Source organism: Pezoporus occidentalis, unplaced genomic scaffold, assembly GCF_034315485.1.
Source record: "Pezoporus occidentalis ecotype Australia unplaced genomic scaffold, CSIRO_AGI_Poc_V1 ctg4, whole genome shotgun sequence".
NCBI lineage: Eukaryota > Metazoa > Chordata > Aves > Psittaciformes > Psittacidae > Pezoporus > Pezoporus occidentalis.
The window spans coordinates 21357199-21377831 of record NW_026915724.1 but is presented as its reverse complement, the minus strand read 5'-3'; the positions used below and the strand labels follow the sequence as shown (position 1 = coordinate 21377831).

At 36.9% G+C, this 20633-nt stretch overlaps 1 protein-coding gene across 11 annotated transcripts in view; it reads right to left on the bottom strand.

Moving 5' to 3' along the window:
* PTPRM (protein tyrosine phosphatase receptor type M) overlaps nt 1-20633 on the bottom strand; it is a 473439-nt gene that overhangs the window by 358025 nt on the left and 94781 nt on the right. For all 11 annotated transcript variants that reach the window (XM_062632987.1, XM_062632988.1, XM_062632990.1 and 8 more), the window contains exon 2: nt 2045-2167. In XM_062632987.1, coding sequence (XP_062488971.1) covers nt 2045-2167 — 123 coding nt within the window. The remainder of the gene's footprint in view (nt 1-2044; nt 2168-20633) is intronic.

The following is a 20633-nucleotide window of genomic DNA, read 5'->3' as shown; positions in this document are numbered from 1 at the left end:
AACCCTCCTCAGACTAACTCATTCATCTTCTGACCCAAGACTCCCAAAGCATTTCACTTCCTTTATGGGCAGAAATAAAACTCCCTAAACTCTAAATACAATTTGTTACCAAATTTAATATCTTAGTTGACCGTCAGAACATTATTTTAGTCTTCTGATAAAAAGAAAGGAAGACAACAAACAAGTTGTATGACATCTGATAAATGAAATTACAACTATATCATTCTCCCTCCATAAAAAAAAAAACAAAACAGTCCCTAGTCCAGACTCTTGCCCCTGGGAAAACAAAACAAACCAAATACTCTTCAAGCCTATGCTCACACCACAGAAAAGAACACAGATTTGAACCTCTTCTATCTGCCAAGAAGACTGAACAACATATAGCAACAATAGCTTTCACAAAACACAAGTGGGGAGAGTAATGAATGAAGTTTGCAGTAGAAAATGAATTTCCAGTGGCGTGACTGAGAAAAAGAATGTATAACTCGTACTGCAAGCCAAAATGTCTGATAAACTATGTGTATTAGCTCCAACTTGAGAAACAATATTAAACACTCCTGAAATAGTCCAGAAATTTTTCAGCAGTGTATGCCAAGACCACTGGACAAGATCCAATTTAAAAAGGAATTTGCAAGAACCTCCTTTATCTGGAATGATGAACTCAATCAAGCACAACAATCCAAGCACCGAGACTCAGGCAAACTGAACATTCATCTCAAATTTGGGATTCCTAACTTTGCCAGGGGAAATGAAGTGCTGAAGGAAAAGGCACTTCTCTTCAACCATCAACCTCAAATGTGATATCGTCCACAACACACAGCAACACTGATAAATCTATAGTGAGCATTTTCAAAGTGAATGATACCTAGGGCTGATTAATGCATATTGTACTCTAGTGCATTTATTAGTCTATTAGTGATGACTGCACACATTCTGGCTTTGTTTATACAGTCACTTCTGAAGATTCACACTGTTCATCCCCTAATTCCCATATACAAAAATAACAGAGGAACATTTACCTGAGAAGGGTAACTGTTAAAGAGATTGTACAAAATTATCAAAGTACATTATGAGTGCTTTGAAAATATAATTTAAATGGATATGAAACACCAGGATATTCATCTGCAATGCTTTTAAGTGTCTGGATATATTTATACTAAATTATGAGGCTAATGTAGAAGTCATCCTGATGCTAAAACCAGTGATTTTATAAAGTGGTCTTTTTGTTTGGCTACTTCTAGGTGACAAGTTACAAGAGGCTGCTTTTAAAGGCCAAAGATGCTGCTTTCCCCAGGAGATGGAGATCAGTACCTGTGGGAATTCTTAACATGGCTGGGTAAAAAAAAACGAATAATTGATATATTTTAGGCTAGTGAATATTTTACAACCAATGGTCAGATTTTGCATATTTGTGAGGGTGAAAGGGTAAACGAATGACTGTATTACCAGAGTAAGTTTATAGCTCAGCAGGATACAAGGGTCGTTGCTATGAAATTAGGTCCAACTGCATGCAGTTCATCAAGTGCATTAAATAATAGTTTCACAGCTGCTTTTTAAGCACAACAAGCACAGTATCATTGAGGGCACTTGTGTCAGGATACCACTCCTCTCCTTTTTCATAACTCTTTTCACCCTCCAGTTCTTTTCAGAACAGATTTTGATTAATATCTTTTTCAATGAAAATGCCTAAGGCCATCTTTGTTTTATCTCTTACTCTTTCTCCTTCCTTTGAGTCTTACTGAGTAGTTCTGTTTGCCTCTTTCTAGTACTACTTCGTATTCACTTTCATGCCACTGTTCTGTTTTCTTTCTGCCTTCCCTGATGACATCAAGGTTCTATTTCTACTTTCTAACCTTTACGTTCCCCATGCCACAAAAGAAAACCTTTGATTTGCAAAATACACCTCACAAAAATCACTTTGTAAGATCTGAGCATTGCAATTAAACAATGCTACTTTGTCTAAATCTAACAATAACTGTCAAGAAATGCTGAATAAACACATACGATAATGTCAAGGAGAAACAAAGCAAAATAAATGACCAACCAGATGGCATCCCTTGACCTGACGAGGGCTTTAGCGGTGCGTTCACCTGATCCCAGTTAAGATCATCATCATCTGACTGACTATAGCCACAGGAACTGAGAGGCTCATCGAAAGTACAGCATCCTGTAAAATAAACACAAAGATAAAAACTAAACAAGGCATGCAGATAGCAGTCTACGTTAACTTTTAGATGTCTCAATGCAAATTATTATGTATTTATTAATCATCACTTTTGGAGAGAGTATAAAGCCTTCTTATCATGACAACAAAATCTCAAGTGTAAAGGAGCAGATTTAGAACTGCAGACAATTTTTCTCCTATGACACAATCATCAGGTATCAAAAACAAACCAGCAAAATAAAAAGCAGTAGAATTCAGAACATTATAAGACTGAAGGATTAGCACTCTTCAGGAAAAACAAACTACTCCATGCCCAGGAACATTTTAGAAGAAAACTGTGAGGGTGGGAACATCAGCTCCCAGCTGATGCATCCTGAGTAAGGGGAGGTCTAAATGCTTCCTGGCGCACGGTGCTACAAACAGGTACTAGCCTGGGTGTTAGTGGGGTCAGTGCCTCTGGTACAATACAGCACATCTACCTCAAAATGCCAATCTACACGTAGCCTTAAACTCTCTGAAAAAAAGCAATATTATATCTTCTCTTTTTCCAACTTTCTCCTAAATAATTTAGAAAAGAGTAACATGTTATAAAAGCTCACACTATCCAAAGCTGGGACAGGGAAAAATCTAACATCATAGATTTAGAAGAATGGAATTTAGCATTATCCACAAGAAAATGGAAAAGCTTTGCTTTGTTCCTCTGGTACAGAGGAAACTTTTCCAGCTTTTTTACACTGTTCTTTTCTAACAGGAGACTAACACAGGGTTACAAAACTCTGTTTTCTTTGATGTTTGATGTTTCACTCCAGTGAAGAATGACATCTTTCCTATCCAGGAAAACAAATATAACCCTAGTCACAGATATTTCTGTCCATATTAAAGTAAATGCTGCAGCTGTTCAAACAAAAGTAAACTTTAGGGCTATTTATCATCTTTGCTGTCTGTCCATAGGCACAGTAGGCTTAGCCTTGCCAAGCTGTATTAAAATAGGAAACAGACAAGATCTAGCTTTAAAAAAGACTTTAAAAAGTCTAAATTTTCCTAGAAGTTTATAAATGGCAATACAGAATACCTTATAAATAAGCAGAAGACAAAATTTGGCTAGTGGTCATCCTATACTCTTCTCCTTCCTAAAATATCTTTCTATAGGAAGTTTTCATTAGCTCGAAGTTTATCAGGGAAATTGGCACCTCTGGATACTGAATCTTTCTGTACAATTTTAGGTGCACAAGATTCAAATAGATAATCTAATAGGAACAGAAAACCCATTAAGGAACTCGCAACTCCAAGCTCTTTCACCTCCATGATAACAACACATAAATTCTCTCTCTCCTAAAGTTAAAACCAATTCACAAATTCAAGAGATTTGTATAAAGTATATCAAACAGCATCTGCAACATTTCCAGTGGGAAGGCTTAGAAAATTAGGCAGCCATTTACGCATTTGTTACAGTACTTGCATAATTTCAAACTTCATAAAATATGCCACAAGCTCAGTTTCAGACACAAAAGCAAACCATCAACTTTCACAGACCTATTTGTTCTTTTTTTCTAAAAATAGAAAAGCCCAAACCACAGGTAAAGCAAAAGGTAGTTCCCTTGCAAAGGTACTGCAAATGATACTAGGAAATAAATTTAAATATCAAGCTATGCCAAGCTTGACTACATTGCACACTGCAAAAAATACACACCAAAATAAAACCTGGCATAAATAAGGGTTTATATTCAAACACAGGACTAATGAATGTATGGAATGGCTCCCATACCTCATGATATCATACATATCTCTAGCAATAAGACAACATAAAATAATTTAAGGTGTTTTCTTGCTCAAACACAGAAGTTTAGCCAAATACTGCAAAATGTCCAATACTGGAAAAAAGGGAAGAGTTTGTGATTCTACATGGTTAATAAAGGGTTATCCCTTTCTCACTGGTTAGGAAGATGTCAAAAACATGGATAAATAGAATGACAGCTCTACTTGTCTAGACCATTTTTCTGTCAAAGCAGGACTGTTTCTCACTGCTTGTTTTTCTTCATTTCTGTTGCTAGTCTATAGCTAAATCACTGTCAGGATTTATTTTTTCTTTTCTTTTATCTTTGCCATTGACATCCTTCAAACCTCTGTGAATTTACTATAACTTCTCCAAAGTGGATATCTAACCTTTACATCTGCTACAAAAGGAACTTTCAAATTCCTTCCATTCCTAAGTCATTTCCATCGACAATTAATAACCAAACTGCACCAAGTATTACCCAGTTCACAGACGATCTCTAACAGAACAAGTTGCCAAGCCACTTTTCTTTCTATAGCCAGCCACTAAGATGAATACTAATGAAGGCTTTGCCCAGCCATGGCTTTCTGGCAAGTATTTTGTAGATTAAAATAGCATACACAGCATATATAAGTGTTAGAAGTCTAGGCGAGTTTATAGACTGGACAAATAACACAGAATATCTTCCTGGAACAAAAAAAAAGACAAGTCATCAACCCTCCTAATGGCTTATGCCTGCTCCCCAGAGTTCAGACTCTCACATCTGACTGTATCACAAATAAGATGAAGTTCTCTAGGAACAGGTCATGACATTTGACAAAGCCCTACATTCACATCTACTCAAGCCCTCCTGCCCTTTTCCACAACACTTTGCCAAGATAGGCAGCTGTTTATAATCAACTAGCACACTTGAGAAATTCTGCCCATTTTTGCTATTAGAATTTATAAATTACAATCAAAATACACACTGTCTGCTATATAGTTTAATCAAGCAATTTCCCTGCCTATTATACTTGCATTACAGTTTGGATAGCCAAAATGTATTTTAAAGGATGAATTCTGTGCTGACTGAAATATTTATAACTAAAACAGGAGATATGTATCCCATTAAGATTCTTTGGCTTATGCTGCATTTTGTAGATATTTTGGGATTCCTAAGAGGAATCAAATTGACAAATGTACAAGATACACCACAGTCTATTACAGCCTATGGTTCTTTCAAGTGCAATTATCCATTTAACCATCATGAATCCAGTTCAATATAACTATGCCATCATCCAAACGTAGTCCTTTTTGCGTGTTTCTATTTTTATTTGGTTAAATTACTTCAGATCTTGAAAAATTTATGAGCTTAAATGAGGAATATAATTTAAGATGAAAGCAACCAATTAAAGTAAATGGGATAAAGAATACACTACATTTTTCCTAATGTGAATAAAGTCTTTTTCAGGAAAAGTATTCTGTCTTACAGATTGTGACACCTGCTATGAAGTATTCTCAAAGAATACCTTATAAAAAAGTAGGATAATAGAAGACAAAGACTGGTTAAGTCACAAAAAATGACATAAAACAAGGTTAAAATTAAGCTGGACACACCACTTCCTGCAAAGATCTCAGATCAGTATGTAATTTCCAGAAAAAATATGCTGCCAAATGTTCAAGGGCTAAAATTTCTAATGCTTATGAGTATTAACGCTAGCATTGGCAGGGAACATGCGTACATTACTAGAACTGATACAAAGGCCTTATCTAGACACTTTCATGACAATTAAAAACTAAACCAAGAAACAAAGCTTTAGGAAAACAGGATCCTGAGCCCCTAAACTGACAAACATCATATCAGAGAATAAACTACTCCCCTGTGGGCAAATAAGAAGTTATAATGTAGAAAATAAAATGCCATTCTCAATTATACACTGGCTAACAGAGAAAGCAGAAGTGGGAATCAGTGGACAATTTTTGATGTAAAAAAAAACACATTAAAATGCTATCTCTAAACCTGTATAATGACTCTGGTCTGCTGTACAACTTTCATTAAAGATAGGGTGATAACAGAAATCACTTAATAAGAGATTGTTTAACTCTCTGAAATCAATAAATGAGCCAATAAAACTTCAAGTAGACTAACTACAGCTACACAAATGGACAGTTTAAGGAACAGATTAGAAACTGGACATAACAGCCTGCCTGGATTCTGCTTTGTGTTTGGGATCTCAGGAAAAAAGGCTCTACCTGCCATTTCAAAGGTGTTACAGCATCACGTTAAAAGGATTTTGCAGACATGCTAGCTCAGAGACAGCTATTGACACACTTCTCTGTGTGCTTCCAAAGTGCACGCAGAGCAGCCACGTATCTGCTGTGACACACACACCAACAATTCTTATCCAGGCTTTACAAGTGAGCTTTCAACAGTGGGTAGTCTGTTTTAAAGTAAGTGGAACATTTATTTTCTCTCAAAATAAACCAAGTTTTTGACATATTAGAGGTAAGTGTCCAGAGCTGTAAAAAAATACTGTAATACAGATTACTGGTCAGGCAGTTTGAAAAACCATGTGTGGAATAAAGGTGATCTAATTTAAAACAGGGTCTACGTTTTGTCAACTCTGCATATATGTAGGGGTGAGGGAGGTAAGCAAGATGAAACTGATTTTACAATTAGAAACTTCTCTGATCACAGTTGTGCTCAGGAAGGGTTTTAGAAAGGTAGAGGATGAAAAAGCTACCTGGAAAAACCCTATGAGCCAGAGCAAAGATGCTAAGGTAGAAAGATGTGTTTTGCAACTAAGAAAGGCCAGATATTAATTCTGGCTGTAAGGGAGAGTAAGAGATGGAAAATGATATGAAACTGTGCTAAGATACATGGAAAAGGTGGTATGAGAATGTTAGCTCTGAATTCATGGACCCAATTCAGAAGGATTGCAGGTGATGACAGTATACAGAGGAAAAAAAATGTTTTGGATAAACATTAAAAGCTGTTATTTATGAGACTTCAAAAGCTTACTACAGGTTCATAAAACATTTACAAATGTTCTGTCTGTTCTCCCTCTGCTCATCAGACAGAACTGTATCAACACAAATGTCTCCAAAATGTTTCAATTTTGGTGACACAGGATACTGTAAGCAAAGTTGCATTTTACGGAAAACATACCTGTTAGTTGTAAGTCCCCCTGGAAACCTGCCCACATTTGGGCAAATAGAATGTTTTTTTAAAAATTACACTTGCCTAATAGGAACTGAGAATGCTTCAAAGTTGGGTTCCTGGACTCTAGTGAAAAGCTCTGAAAAAAAGGAACAGTTTCCTCAGAAAATGTGTATTTAAACTTCTTTTAGATACCGGAATATAGGAACAGATACCACTCACCAAGGATAAAAGATATTAATAAAAGTTCCTAAAATAAATATTGTTCATGTAAGCAAATAATATCCATACATTTGTGTCATTTTTATATCAGTAAATATTTATGAGGAAAATGAGTGCATGTTACTATTTTGTGAGCAAACCTATTCCTGCCATTTTTTAATGCCAGGGTGTTTGACTTTACGATATTAGTGATAGCTTTTCTTAGTATAGTATGGCTTATATGGGCAAGTGTGCATATATACTGACTTACACAAATTATATCCCTACTACACTTACCATTAATTAAAACAGATCTACAAAAAGAAATATTTGAGAGTGTTAAATCCAATAAAGAAAGTAGAGGATTATGTAGAAACGTATTTAGGAAACCCTATTTTGAAAGGTATTATTAAAACAAGCATATTTGCAGAAATCAGAGTTTATGCTTTAGTAATAGTGAAAGATAGGATGAGGTTAAAAGGTTAAAAGGTTAAAAGTACTAGCTGGCCTTCCAGTCCTAGTTAATACTGAAGAGAAATTCCCTGTACAAATAACTGGTATGGGTAACTATTAGTGATTGAAGGGGTTTTAGTGGTTTGTGTGGGGTTTTGGTTTGTTTCATTGTTTTGGGTGGGGTTTTTTTTTCATTTTTCATATTTTTGTATCCATACCGTTGTTTCTTATTAATTTAATGCTTAAACTGACTTCCAGATCAGGGAATTCACAAAAGTAATAAATATCGTATCGTTATGACAGATTTTTTGAAAGAAAGCTTTATACAAATAAATAAATAAATAAATAAATAAATAAATAAATAAATAAATAATCTCTATATGATAAGTACTTTGGAATGAATTTGCAGGAACAACTAGAAGTCCAGACTGCAACATGTATTTAACTTACAGATGTACATAGCATATTAAAAAAAATTACATCAGGCATACCAGTTGCAAAAGAAAGGCAGGTGATATACGTGTGTTTTGAAGCTCTTTCAACCTGCCCAAATTCTGGACTGTGGTCAAAACCACAACAAAAATGAATAAGTAGAAGACACATTTCCCATACGTTTTGTATCTTGTTTATCACAAATACACGACAAAACCATGCCTCAAAGTGCAGAAATCTCTTGTGTAAACTGCCTAAAACATTTTGACATTAAGCTTTGACCCACGCATAACTAACAAAAGGAACCTTCTCTTCACATACTTAAAAAAAGAAGTAAAAATTCAAAAGATACGCTGGCAGTGGAATAAGCCCCCTGAGAAAAAAAAAAAAAACCAAACACCTCCTCTTTCATATAGTTTATATCACAGGATTCACCTTAATTTATTTTTATAAATACCACCCAGGAGTGCACAAAACTCCTTTATTAAACATGTAAAAGCATTCAATCACCTTGGTTGGTAAAGAAAGATGATACAAAACAGAGATGTGGGAGAGGTACTTTTTCCTATTTACTTGAAATGCAGACTAGTAGAGACGTATTGGAAGGGTGGGAAATGTACATACTGCAGTAATACATACAGAAGGCAACAACCGGACATAATTTCTTTTGACACATTAATATGCAGTAGCTCTAATGGATTTGAAATGACACCTCTGTTTTGAAAAACTACAGTAAAACACGAGACAGTGTTTTCTTTACCTTTTCCTAGGGAAGAAACTAAACAAGGTAATTTTCAGGATAGCTTGGGGACCATACATTAGCCAGTTTTGACTTTGAAGCAGTAGCCTCTAGCACTTCACCCTTCTGACAGCCGAGGGACAAAATGCATACTATAGGTCCCTCTTTTCCACTCAACATCTATTTACAATTTCTTGCACTGGTAACAGAAACTGCCCCTCTCAATTTAAGTATTATGAAGAATGCCTCCATCCTTCCCTCACTTGGATTTTATTGCAGTTCTATCTTCACTTCTTTCAGTTCACTGAGGAGAGCTATCACCAAAACATAGAATCATGGAATAGTTAGGGTTGGAAAGGACCTTAAGATCATCTAGTTCTAACCCCCCTGCCCAAGTACATGCAGTTGGAATTAAGAGAAAACACCTAAACATGTTAAGAAATTAATAATTTGATTTCTTTTTTCCTTGCTTCATTTACGCCTATAGAGCTACTGAGGCCTAGTGGCAAAATCCTAAATTGTTTCCTTACGTGAAGTGCTGCCCTGACAAAGGGTAAGCTCAAGAATCACTCACCATTAATTTCTCAATATAGTATTTACAAAGGATCTAAGTAGTTGTGCTGATCTGTTGGAGATTAGCAAATTTCAGCAAAAGACAACAGAAAGTAGACAGCTCTCTGCTTTCAGTACTTTATATTAATCCTACTTTTTAAATTGTTTATCCTAAAAACTGCTTACTCCTTCCCACTTCACCTCACCTGAGTACCCCAGCATCATGTATCACTAGAAATCACATGTATCATGGTAGAGCTGCTCTAGAAGCAGCTAGGTAACGGGAGAGGAGAGCAGGGGAAGGCATTTTGGAAACAATACAACTGTACAAGTGGGAAACAATACAACTGTACAAGTGGGAAACAATACAAAATTGCACAGATGACATTAAAGAAAAAAGGTAGGGGAAAAATCTGAGATGAAATAAAATGCAATTCAGAAGGAAGGAAAAAGCAGGGTGGGGATATTTAGTCTTTTTTTTCACCCCAGCTGAGAGGAGGGGATTGAAACACACACCTCGCAGCCAAAATCCATCATAATAAAGGGTCTGCTCACTCCAACACTTTATAAAACAGTGTAACCTAAGAAACATACAGGCATCAAGACTGTAACCATGAAACCACAACAGATCATTTCTCTAACATCCGTTCAGGAAAACTGTATTAGATTTTCAGTTTGTCATGAGGACAAACCTTTTCATGATACATCCATCCTAGGGCTCTGGGGATATACAGCCTAACAAAAGACAGTCAAACCCCATTTTCCACAACCACCACTGCCAGTCATTAAACTCATAAGGCCATTAAGTTCCTGATATCAGTGTAATATGATTTTCAGTAAAGTACTTTTAAATAACTTTGAGAAATAGCACCTGTGACTTAAAGTTACTAAAATCTGACACCTTCATTAGAAATTGTACTCTACAATTATCTCCCCCATGTTGTAATAAGGATGCATGAATTAATGGCCATGAATGAAGGCAAGGATAAGCAACACAGTAAGCAGTCACTGTTCTTACATCTGTGGTTGTGCCAAGTCATTCAAGTTTTCATAAAACAAATAAGATTTCAGCTGCATTTCATACTATGAGACTATGAAAAAAAAGACTATGTTGCTTCAACACATTCATCACATAAATTTACAATAATTCAGATTGAGGTAAAGAACACTTGCTCTGACTGTACAAACCAATACTACTTTATAGGTCAAAGTCATTTTGCTCACTCCTTGCCTTAACAGCATTAGGTAAATGGGCAGTCATCAACAAATCCTCATGCTGTCACAGAATAATCAAAACCTGTGATATTTAAAAAAACGTTCCTGGGTACTTGTTAACAGCACAGATTATATCAGAATAAGAAGCAAATAAAATTCTGATTTTGAAGTTCGGTATCATTATGCTTTTCTAAGGTCAATAAATAAAACAGCGCAAAACAGTTCAAAATCTTGGGGTAGGTGAAAGTCAGCTCTAAGCCAATAGGCCCACAGCAAACTTAAACATACCAGGGCAGGATTGATAGTAAAGTGTAGGATATCCTCAAAGTCCCAAGGCTCATTTCTTCCCCAGCTTCCACAACTTTCACAGACAGTGAAAGCAGTTAATGGTGCCTCTAAATTCATCAGATAGCAAGACTGAAGACAACCTGTTTTATCAAATCCAATTTTAATAGCTGAGAGTTTAACTATAATTTCATCCAACTATCATGATATTCTGAGCTGAGGAAGTTTGAGTTTTGGTGGGTTTCTTTGCTGTTGTCAAAAAACAACAGTAATATCCTATTTATCCATATATAAAGGGATTTCATTGAGAAACCTGACAGCATTCTTCTTATCTGCCAGTTGAGTTTTTAAAACGTATCTTCACCTTTAAACTCTTCAAGCTAAAGAACACAAGTGTACTTCAAGCTAGATCATTCTTCTGGTGTTGCTCATTTTTAATGAGCCTCTTGTCTTTACATGTCCCAGGGGACAGACTCCACAAAGCAATCTCAGGTGATGTGAAACCAATGCTTGATACTTCTTCAAAACCCGTCTTTCTGAGGCTGAAATCTTCCTGTTAAACCCTTATGGGACTGATGGGCCATTTCAGTCAAACCCAATTTCACTTATTTATCGCAAGCCCTACTTAGAAACTCTACAGTGGATTGCTTGTACACACAATCTGTTTCCAGCTTTGAACTTTAAAAAGGATTTAAGCAGTCAATCTCAATATCATTATAAATCCAGCATGCATTACTTGCCTATTGACTGTGAGAAAATAAAAGTTTGAAGCTTGATTTCAGGGCTAATCTTTCCATTTGCTTGATGAGTTCTGCAGTTGTTACAGAACACTTAATGCATCCTGTTAGATAACAGCATATTAAGCTTGGATGAGAAAACCAGACTATTTACAACACACTTCCAGCTTTAAGTAAAGAACAAAAGCAGCGTCAGTTTTACTAGTCTCATGAGGCTTTTCAGCTACACCACTATTAAAAAAACCAAAACATTAACCATTCCTGCATAAAGGATTCCACAAAATTAAAATATTTTTATAAAACTAATAATGTTAAGATGGATTTTATATTTTTTCTGCCCAATATATCAAAGGCCTAGATTTGGACAGAATATGCTGAGGTTTATATTATACTTCATGAATGGATAGAGCAAATGCAAAATCAGACAGGAGACATTGGTATTCATTCCATTTGCTATTAGCCTATCTTACAAATGGCATTTTTCCCTATAAATTTTAAGTGAAATAGTTCATCATCTAATTAAACAGGCTGTTTATGTTCTGAATTGTAATGTGTGTACTGAGACATTTGAGAACAAATGCATTCAAAGAATTTTATACACAGAAAGAATACAAAGAGGTATTTCTCTGCAGCACCCTTTTTCCCTGCCTGCTTATCAAAAAGTTTGTTTGTTTTTTTTTTTAAGTCTACAGGTTTTCTGCTGTACTTTTCCTCATTTAATCTGGGGATTGTTTTTCAGCTAAGAAAGGCTGTTAATAATTTTGTTTTGCCTTTTAAAGTTACTGCGTATGTGTTTTCCCATGCAGCGACCATGAAATGCTAAAGATGCATCCCAAACCATGTAGTTCATGATATAGCTCCAGCTATTCAATCAATAATTCAAGAAAATATTCATCTCAATTTAGTTACCGCTGTCAGTACAACTCTTTACGCCTGGATGACAAGAGAGCAGGACCTCCATCTGGAGGTTTTACCTGTGCTGCTCAGTGAATTAACCTGCAGGAGGTGCCACAGCGATGAAGCAGTCAAAAACTTCCAACAGGCAACTTCATCACATGAGTAATTAGTTTACTACATCAATAACGCCTCCAGTCATTAGCAGCACCAAGGCTGAATCCCAGATCCGCTTGTTAAATACAGTCAGCACAACAGGCTCTCACTGTACTACAGGTATAAATAACTTTCTATTTTTAAATGTAGCTAGCTACTGCTTTTTTTTACCCATTTTTAGTCATTATCTCTTGCAATAAATCATACTTTATTTCATTCACAACATCTATAGCCTTCCAGAAAGAGAAGAAATAATTAATTTTAAAAACTTCTGACGTTTTCACAAGGTCTGATCAACTATAAGAGAGACACATATTTCACAGCATTAAAAACACTACTGCTGGAACACTGACATGCTACATCTTGTATGACCCAAGGAGCAAACTCTTGAATTTCCCACATAGAGTAGCGCACTATCACTACACTACCCAGATAAAATAATTACTTCCAATTCTTGTCTATAAGAGGATAAGTCATTAGTAAACTCACTTAAAGCTTGCACCACAACTAAAAGACAAATCAAGGCCAGAGAGAGCTTCTCACTTTCTAACCTTGTAGAAACCATTTCAAGTCTCTGTGTGACTGACTGCAATATCTAAGCACCAACAAATCCAAAGACTGTCAGGTTGATTGAAATTATTTTTTGCTTTCTACTAATTCCTGCTCCATGCCTGATGAAAGCAATGCTTGGTTCAGGTCATCACACTGGGCTAAATAACTCCAATACTTTGTGAAAAGGGTCTGCTATTCCTTGGAGCCCAGAACATTACTAAACTGGGAAGGTCTTGCCCTCTGTTGCCAAAGTTCACTTCAGGACAGGATAATCTAAGAAAAGCTAAATGTATGCTCATGTCTCCAAACAGTATAGGCTAGGACAGTCACTGGTTTACAACAGATTAGACTAGCTCAGAGTTTTTTTAGCTCAATTACTTTAAAATACTATTAAGTGCAATTTTCATAAATTTTAACTGTTATTACAGTGTACACAGATATATATTTTACCTGTATTTTGAAGTATCTTTCTTAGTTTACCTTTAATTACTTACAGAGAAAACAATAAACAATTGAGCTCTTGAAGCAATTTTCTTCTTATGTAAATGCATATTACTTAATGTCTGGCCTCTATTTTTGAGGTTGCCAAAAGGTCTCAAGGCTTCAATGGGTGAAAACTGTGCGTCAAGTGCCAATGCTGTCCAAATACAGGGATAGTACAAGTGGATGCAACACACTGGTAGAGTAATCTGTCATCACCAGTCTAAGCCAACACACAGCACAGACCTCAGGATGTAAAGTAACTGATTCCTAACTGAAGTAGAGCCTATCTTTTATTGACACATGCAAACACAGATTTTAAACATTTTAAATTATAGAGATGTCAGTTACTAACCTCACTGTGTTCTCTTCTTTCATAGTCTATTTGAGCACCATTACAGGCCTTAGCTCTCAACTCTTTTCACAGGTAGAATTCAGTATTTCTCCTGCTATCATGTCAAATTATAGACTGCAGTCCCTCATCCTACTCTCAGCCAGCCCAATCTATTCACATCTAAAGTTCTTCTGTTCCTTTTGGAGCCAAGGATGATAGCCCACAACATCTTGTAAACACAAAACAGTATTTGTTCAAGTTAAAAACATACTACAACAGTTTAACACAGAAAGTCAGTATGTTTTGCATGTTTTGTTTTTTTTTCCCATAATGTTTAACATTTTTAGGACTTGGAGGTATAGTCTTTAAAAAACAAACAAATAAACCAAAAAACACCCTGCCTTCACAAAAAGCCTCTCTTTCTCTACCCTCAGCCTCCCTCTCTATTAGTACTGTACAGATCCTGATGAACAGTTCAATCTTTCTCACTTCAGCAAACATTCCTAACTGCTTACAGCCATTCAAATTACTGTTCCCATGAATTAACAATACAGTCCTCTTTTCAGCTTCAGGTGTGGAAGCATGATGCTCTCCTACAACTGTCTCCTGATAATAATTTGACAATTATGCATCCAGCTATTGAGTTCTCTTCTTGTTTGTCAGCCTCCCTGGAAAATGAGTTCAGGCAGAATAATCCAGTTATCACCACAACACCATCTCAAACATATCACTTGAATGTATTTGCAATATTACTTCTCAGCATTTTTAGATTCTTGAATCACAGAGTCAGAGAAGGGTTGAGGTTGGAAAGGACCTAGGGAGGTCATCTCACATTCCCCACTCCAAACATGGACAACCTAGAACAGGAGACTCCAAAGTGGGGTATGTGCTAGACAATCCATTGTGGTGTGGAAAGAAAATATTAGAACTTCTACTTTTTTTTTTTACACAAAAATAAGAAATAAATTAAGTTTTACTAATATTTGATAAACAACTAGACACTAGTACTCTTAGTTGTTCTGTATGTTAGACGGTCATGTCTTCCACAAAGCAAGTGACTATGACAACCTCACTTGACCATTTGCCTCAAAGAAACTGCAATGCACTGCAGTTCAGTTGTCCCTGGATTTATGGATATTATCTAGTTTTAGAAGTAACCCCCCAAATGGACAAGCAGCTTAAAAAAATCCCTGCAAGAAACTCAAATCTGAAGATGATACTAATAATGCAAGCACAAGTGAACAAGAAAATGTCAGAGCTGACATTTCTCCTTAGTAAGAGTCAGTCACATTACAAGGTAACAAGAGTGACGACCTAATGAGCTCTCACAAGAGCCTGTCCCCCAAAAATGTGATATCAGTATTGAAATAGACTGAACTTAAAGGCAGACCTTCAAATTGTTGCTCTCTGTCTGGTGAGAACCCACGTGTATTGATGCGTGGGGCTGTTCCTCCACAGGCGCAGGACTTTGCAATTCCCTTTGTTGAACAACCCCTAGCGTAACAGTCATACATCCCAGATGTCTTCTACAAACTTGCTGAGTGTACATTCTGCCCCATCATCAGGATCATTAATGAAGACACTGAGTAGGACTGGACCCTGTATAAAGACCCCACAGGTATTCCACCAGTCACTGAGTTACAATGGGACTTCTCATCAGTGACCACCACCTTCTGGGCCGCCTGGGTGTTCAGACTGTTTTCTGCTCATCCCACCATCTGTTCATCCAGCCCATACTTCATCAGCTTCTCTGAGAGGATATTGTAGGAGACAATGTCAAAAGCCTTACTGTAATCAAGGCAGACAACATCCAGTGCTCTCACCTCATCTACCAAGCCAGTCATTTAATCATAGCAGGTTATTAAGTTGGTCACGAAGGTTATAAATCAGTCACTTCCCCTTGGTGAGTTCATGTTCACCGCTCCTTCTTCATATGCCTGGAAATGGTTACCAGAATTAGCTGCTCTATCACCTTCCTAGGGATCAAGGTGAGGCTGACCTGCATGCAGCTGCCTGGATTTTCTGTTTTGCCCTTTCTGAAGATAGGAATGATGTTTGCTTTCCTCCAGTTCTTGTGCACCTCTCCCAGTCACCAAGCTTTCAAAGGTTATGAACAATGGCTTCACAGTGACATCATAGAATCATAGAATAGTTAGGGTTAGAAAGGGCCTTAACATCAGCCAGCTCCCCCTCAGCACTCACGGGTGCATCCCATCTAGACTGCAGGTACCAAAGGAATGTCCACTTCAACTCTTATTTTTTTTCCAAAACTTAATTCAGCTAACTCTCAGCCTAAATTTGTTCAGGCATTCAGGCTTGTTTTACCAGTGGCCTGCTATCCTGCGGGTTGCCTCAAGTATCAAACAACGATTCTCTACAGCATGCTTGCAAACTCAGATCAAATGTAGTCGATTTGATTTATTGGATAGATTGTATTTGGTAGATTTAAGGAATTTCAAAAGTATGCTTTCAAACACTTAATGGTTCAACATAGTTCTTCTGAGCTCCCTTGAGTTTGTTGTCCTTCAGGAGTTGTGATGGTGCATGACCTAGATGAAGTATTCTGATGACATTATAATAATGCCAAGTATTCTTCCTGTTTCAGATACTTCTGATCAGACATCAAAAAACATGGCTTCCAAGTCTTTTTCAATTACTGTTTGCTTGATAGTGCTTCTTGAAGCCAGAGGCATGTCTTCATTTCTGTGTCAAAATATGCAGTGCTGTCTTGCACTCCAGCTTGTAAGATCACTCAGCTCCCCTATGATCACTACTTAGCAGGGCACTAACCCTGTTGCCATCTGCATGCTTTTATCTGTATTTATCTGTATGGAATATCTGTATTTCTTCCTTATCACTAATAAAAAGGTTAAACACTGCTGAATCTAAAATTAATCCTCTGAGGACCGCTACATACTCCACATTGATTACCAACTACAATTATGTTATTGAGACCTACTAACGGTTTTTTAAAAAACACACTTGATTTATGCTGATTGTTCTGTATTATTCCAATTTCTAGACATCAAACGGCCCCAAATAAAATATTTTACAAATATTAAATGTCACATATCTTTGAAGAGTCAATCTTGTCTCAAAACATCACACTCTCTTGAGAAAAGATCTCCTTCGCATAACCTCATGTTGATTGAAATTAATTACTGAAGAATTACAAATACATAACACAGGTGACTCCCAGTCAGCCATTCTACTATTTTGCACTGCTTCTACAGATGATTACTTGGTCATCCCCATTCACCCTTTTAATGCTTTCTCTTACCAGTTTTAAACAATTCCTAACTTTTTCTAATGCACATCCATTTCTCCTTTACCTCTTTCCCCCACTTCCTCTCTAGTTTTATAACCTATTTTACTTTTCCTCTTTACTTAACAAGTATAAACCAAACCTATTATTGCTATTAGTAATATTCTGCATATAAATTCGACTACCTCATTCTCTCCTACTTCTAAACCCACATTACTTCTGGAAGCACAAATAAGCACCTATGAATTGTTAGAAAGAAATGTTCTTATGATAAACAAGCCTACCAATGTAGTTATGTGGGTTTATGATTCTAGTAAGTAAATTGCTAATCGTAGTAGTAAGGAAAGTATGGGACATTTCCTAAAAAAAAAAAAAAAAAAAAAATTAAAGCCCCCCAAAACCCAGAGACTTAAACATAAAACCAGTCATACAGATATTTTTAAACAGACCCTACCAGTCCAAAAGGTTTCATGAAAATAACACACATAGCTCAAGAGCAATGATGTAAAACAATCAGCTATAACAGAAATCATCATCAATATCAGTGTACTCACTGCCCTTTCAAATATCTCCACTAAGCTGGATTGAGGCTTTTAGGAACACACACACGCCTTTTCACACACTTTGTTTTATTTGCAAGGGAAAGAAAAATTGTGATATAACTCACCTGTGACATGAAATGATTAGCAGTGTTCTGGGAAATGCGGCATTTTATTTAGAAACGCACTGATTTGTGAACAATGGGACTACAGAAACGGAGCTCAACAAAAGTAAATAAAGGACTAAAACATTCATGGGGGCAGGAAATTCTATGCATGAGAACTTTCTGGAGAAAAATTTATAATGAGCTTTTGTTCTTTTAAAATGGACACTAGTAGTTACAAGATGAACAGCCAGTTTCACGGGGTTTAACAGTTTCTATTCCTTAGAAAGTTATTTTATCGATGTAAAATTAAAAATATCGTTGACAAAATGCACCCCTGCTTCTCCACAGTTGGGAAAGTACTACAAAATAATGGATCTCCTTTCCAAGAAAATTGCCTCATTTACAAGACAAGTGTCCTACATTTTATACACACATTACATTCAGCCGTATTTTCCAATGTTCTTAACACAGTTTTTCTTTTCTTTCTCCCCCCACCCCCAGGTAAGCCCAAGAACAACCGAGAATTAAACTAAAGGAACCACAGTGACATAAGATTTGTATTTTTTATTTTTCTAAGTGTTGTTTGGCATACTTAGCTTCCCATTTTTTACAAAAGTATTTTAGTCTAGCTTCAAATTCATGCATATTGGAAGCTTATTTAAGTTAAATGCAAGACTAATACTAATGCTAAAGTCATTTTCCTCTGCTGATTTTCAGCAGTAGATCAATTCTTCAGTCCCAAAGGACTAGTGGCATTCACCCATACCCCCCCTCCTACACCTCTTTTTCTGGTTGTTTTTTGGTTTGTTTTCCCAAAAGAAGCCTATTAAAACAGAAGAAATGGCCTACTTACAATCTGTACTTTTAAAACAGCTATACTTCAGAGCCAGGTAGATGCAGGACATGAGGGCAATGGGGATGATGTACATTCACTCAGCTGCCCTCTGATCATATTCTTCCTTGTGAAGGAATGGTGTTAGAGCCTTCTTACCTGCTTGCTTGCTGTTGACTTCATAGCTTATCTATGGTAATATCCCAATTCTGGCATTTTCTTTGCAGGGAACTAATCCCTGCATTACAATATCCTGAGCACTGTGTGGAGCCATCTGACATGCACAAAACCTGACAAGAATGGAATTGGTTTTGAGGTCTTTTTTGATACAGCTAACCGTAGTCCCTGTGAAGGCCCACCATAAACAGACAAGCAAAAAAAACTGAAGCAACAAAGATGGCTTCACTATTTTAAAAAGGGCACACCACTATCCCACAGAGTTACTCATGAAGACAACCTCAAGATAAAATCTCAAATTAACACTCTGCAGTAGTTCTCACAGATGGTGAATTAACAACAGCTTCTGTACTGTAAATCCTTTACTGAAAACTGTAAATCCTTGCCTTTAAGGCCCATCTCTCTGTAATCATCTTTGTTCACTTTTCACATTGCCAAAAGCCCCTAATTAGTATCATCTTAGGCTGCCTTTCACTGCTCTCCATCCTAATCAGTTGACTAATTACTTGCACATAGTCTCAGTGTCAGGTTTGAAGATGTTTTTTGAATTCAGATAACCATGTGGAAGAAGTCACTTGACTAAGGGGCATGAAAGATAGCTTGTAGACAGCTACAAGAAGACCGCAAGTAGCAGGTAGGTAAAGCTAACTAGCCTTGCTTAAGGGAAGGGGGAAGAAAGATGCAGTTACAGCCAACAGCAAATTTACAAACGTGATAATCCATAAAAGCCGACAGCAGGAAGCTTTTAGTGAAGAAGGCAAGTCAAGCGAAAGGCTGCAGTATTAACACTCATTCTAGCACAACGGCAGGGAATGCAGTTTTGGATTTCTAATGGACTATACAAAGGAACACCAGCAGATGCTGCAGTAACTGATGGGGGAGGCGAGCAAGGCATATACAACATCTTTCTGCAAAGGCAAGAAAAGAACGCATCTGATTTTAGAATTATGTACTATTTGAAGACAATATGCATGTATCAAAGAAAACAAAGCACTAGAGCTGTAGCCCCAATAAAACATCAAGATTCATTAAATCAAGAAGCATGGGAAAGAGTAGAAAGAACAGTGTAAAGAGCATCATCTAAGATGAGTTAAGTGCCCCCCTACTTTCTCAGCATAAGGATAGTGCATTCAAGAGTAGATGAGATAATCCAGGGAAGATGAAAAGGACTGGATTAAGAATAAACTATTATTCAGACTCTTCTGCAAAGAACAGGGCCAGTGTTATTTAATATCTTCATTGATGATCTGGATGAGGAGACTGAATTACCCTCAGTAAATCTGTGGATGACACCAAGATGCCTGGGAGTATTGATCTGATGAAGGGCAGGAAAGCTCTGCAGACGGATCTGGAAAGGCTGGATCGATGGGCTGTGGCCAATGGCATGAGGATCAAGAAGGCAAAGTGCTGGATCCTGCATTTGGGCCACAACAACTCCATGCAACCTGCTTGGGGAACAGTGGCTGGAAAGCTGCTTGGCAGAAAAGAACCTGGGGGTGTTGACTGATGGCTGGCTGAACATGAGCCTGCAGTGTGCCCAAGTAACAAGTGATTCGACAACAGGTAATAGCCTCAAGCCTGCACCAGGGAAGGTTTAGATTGGATA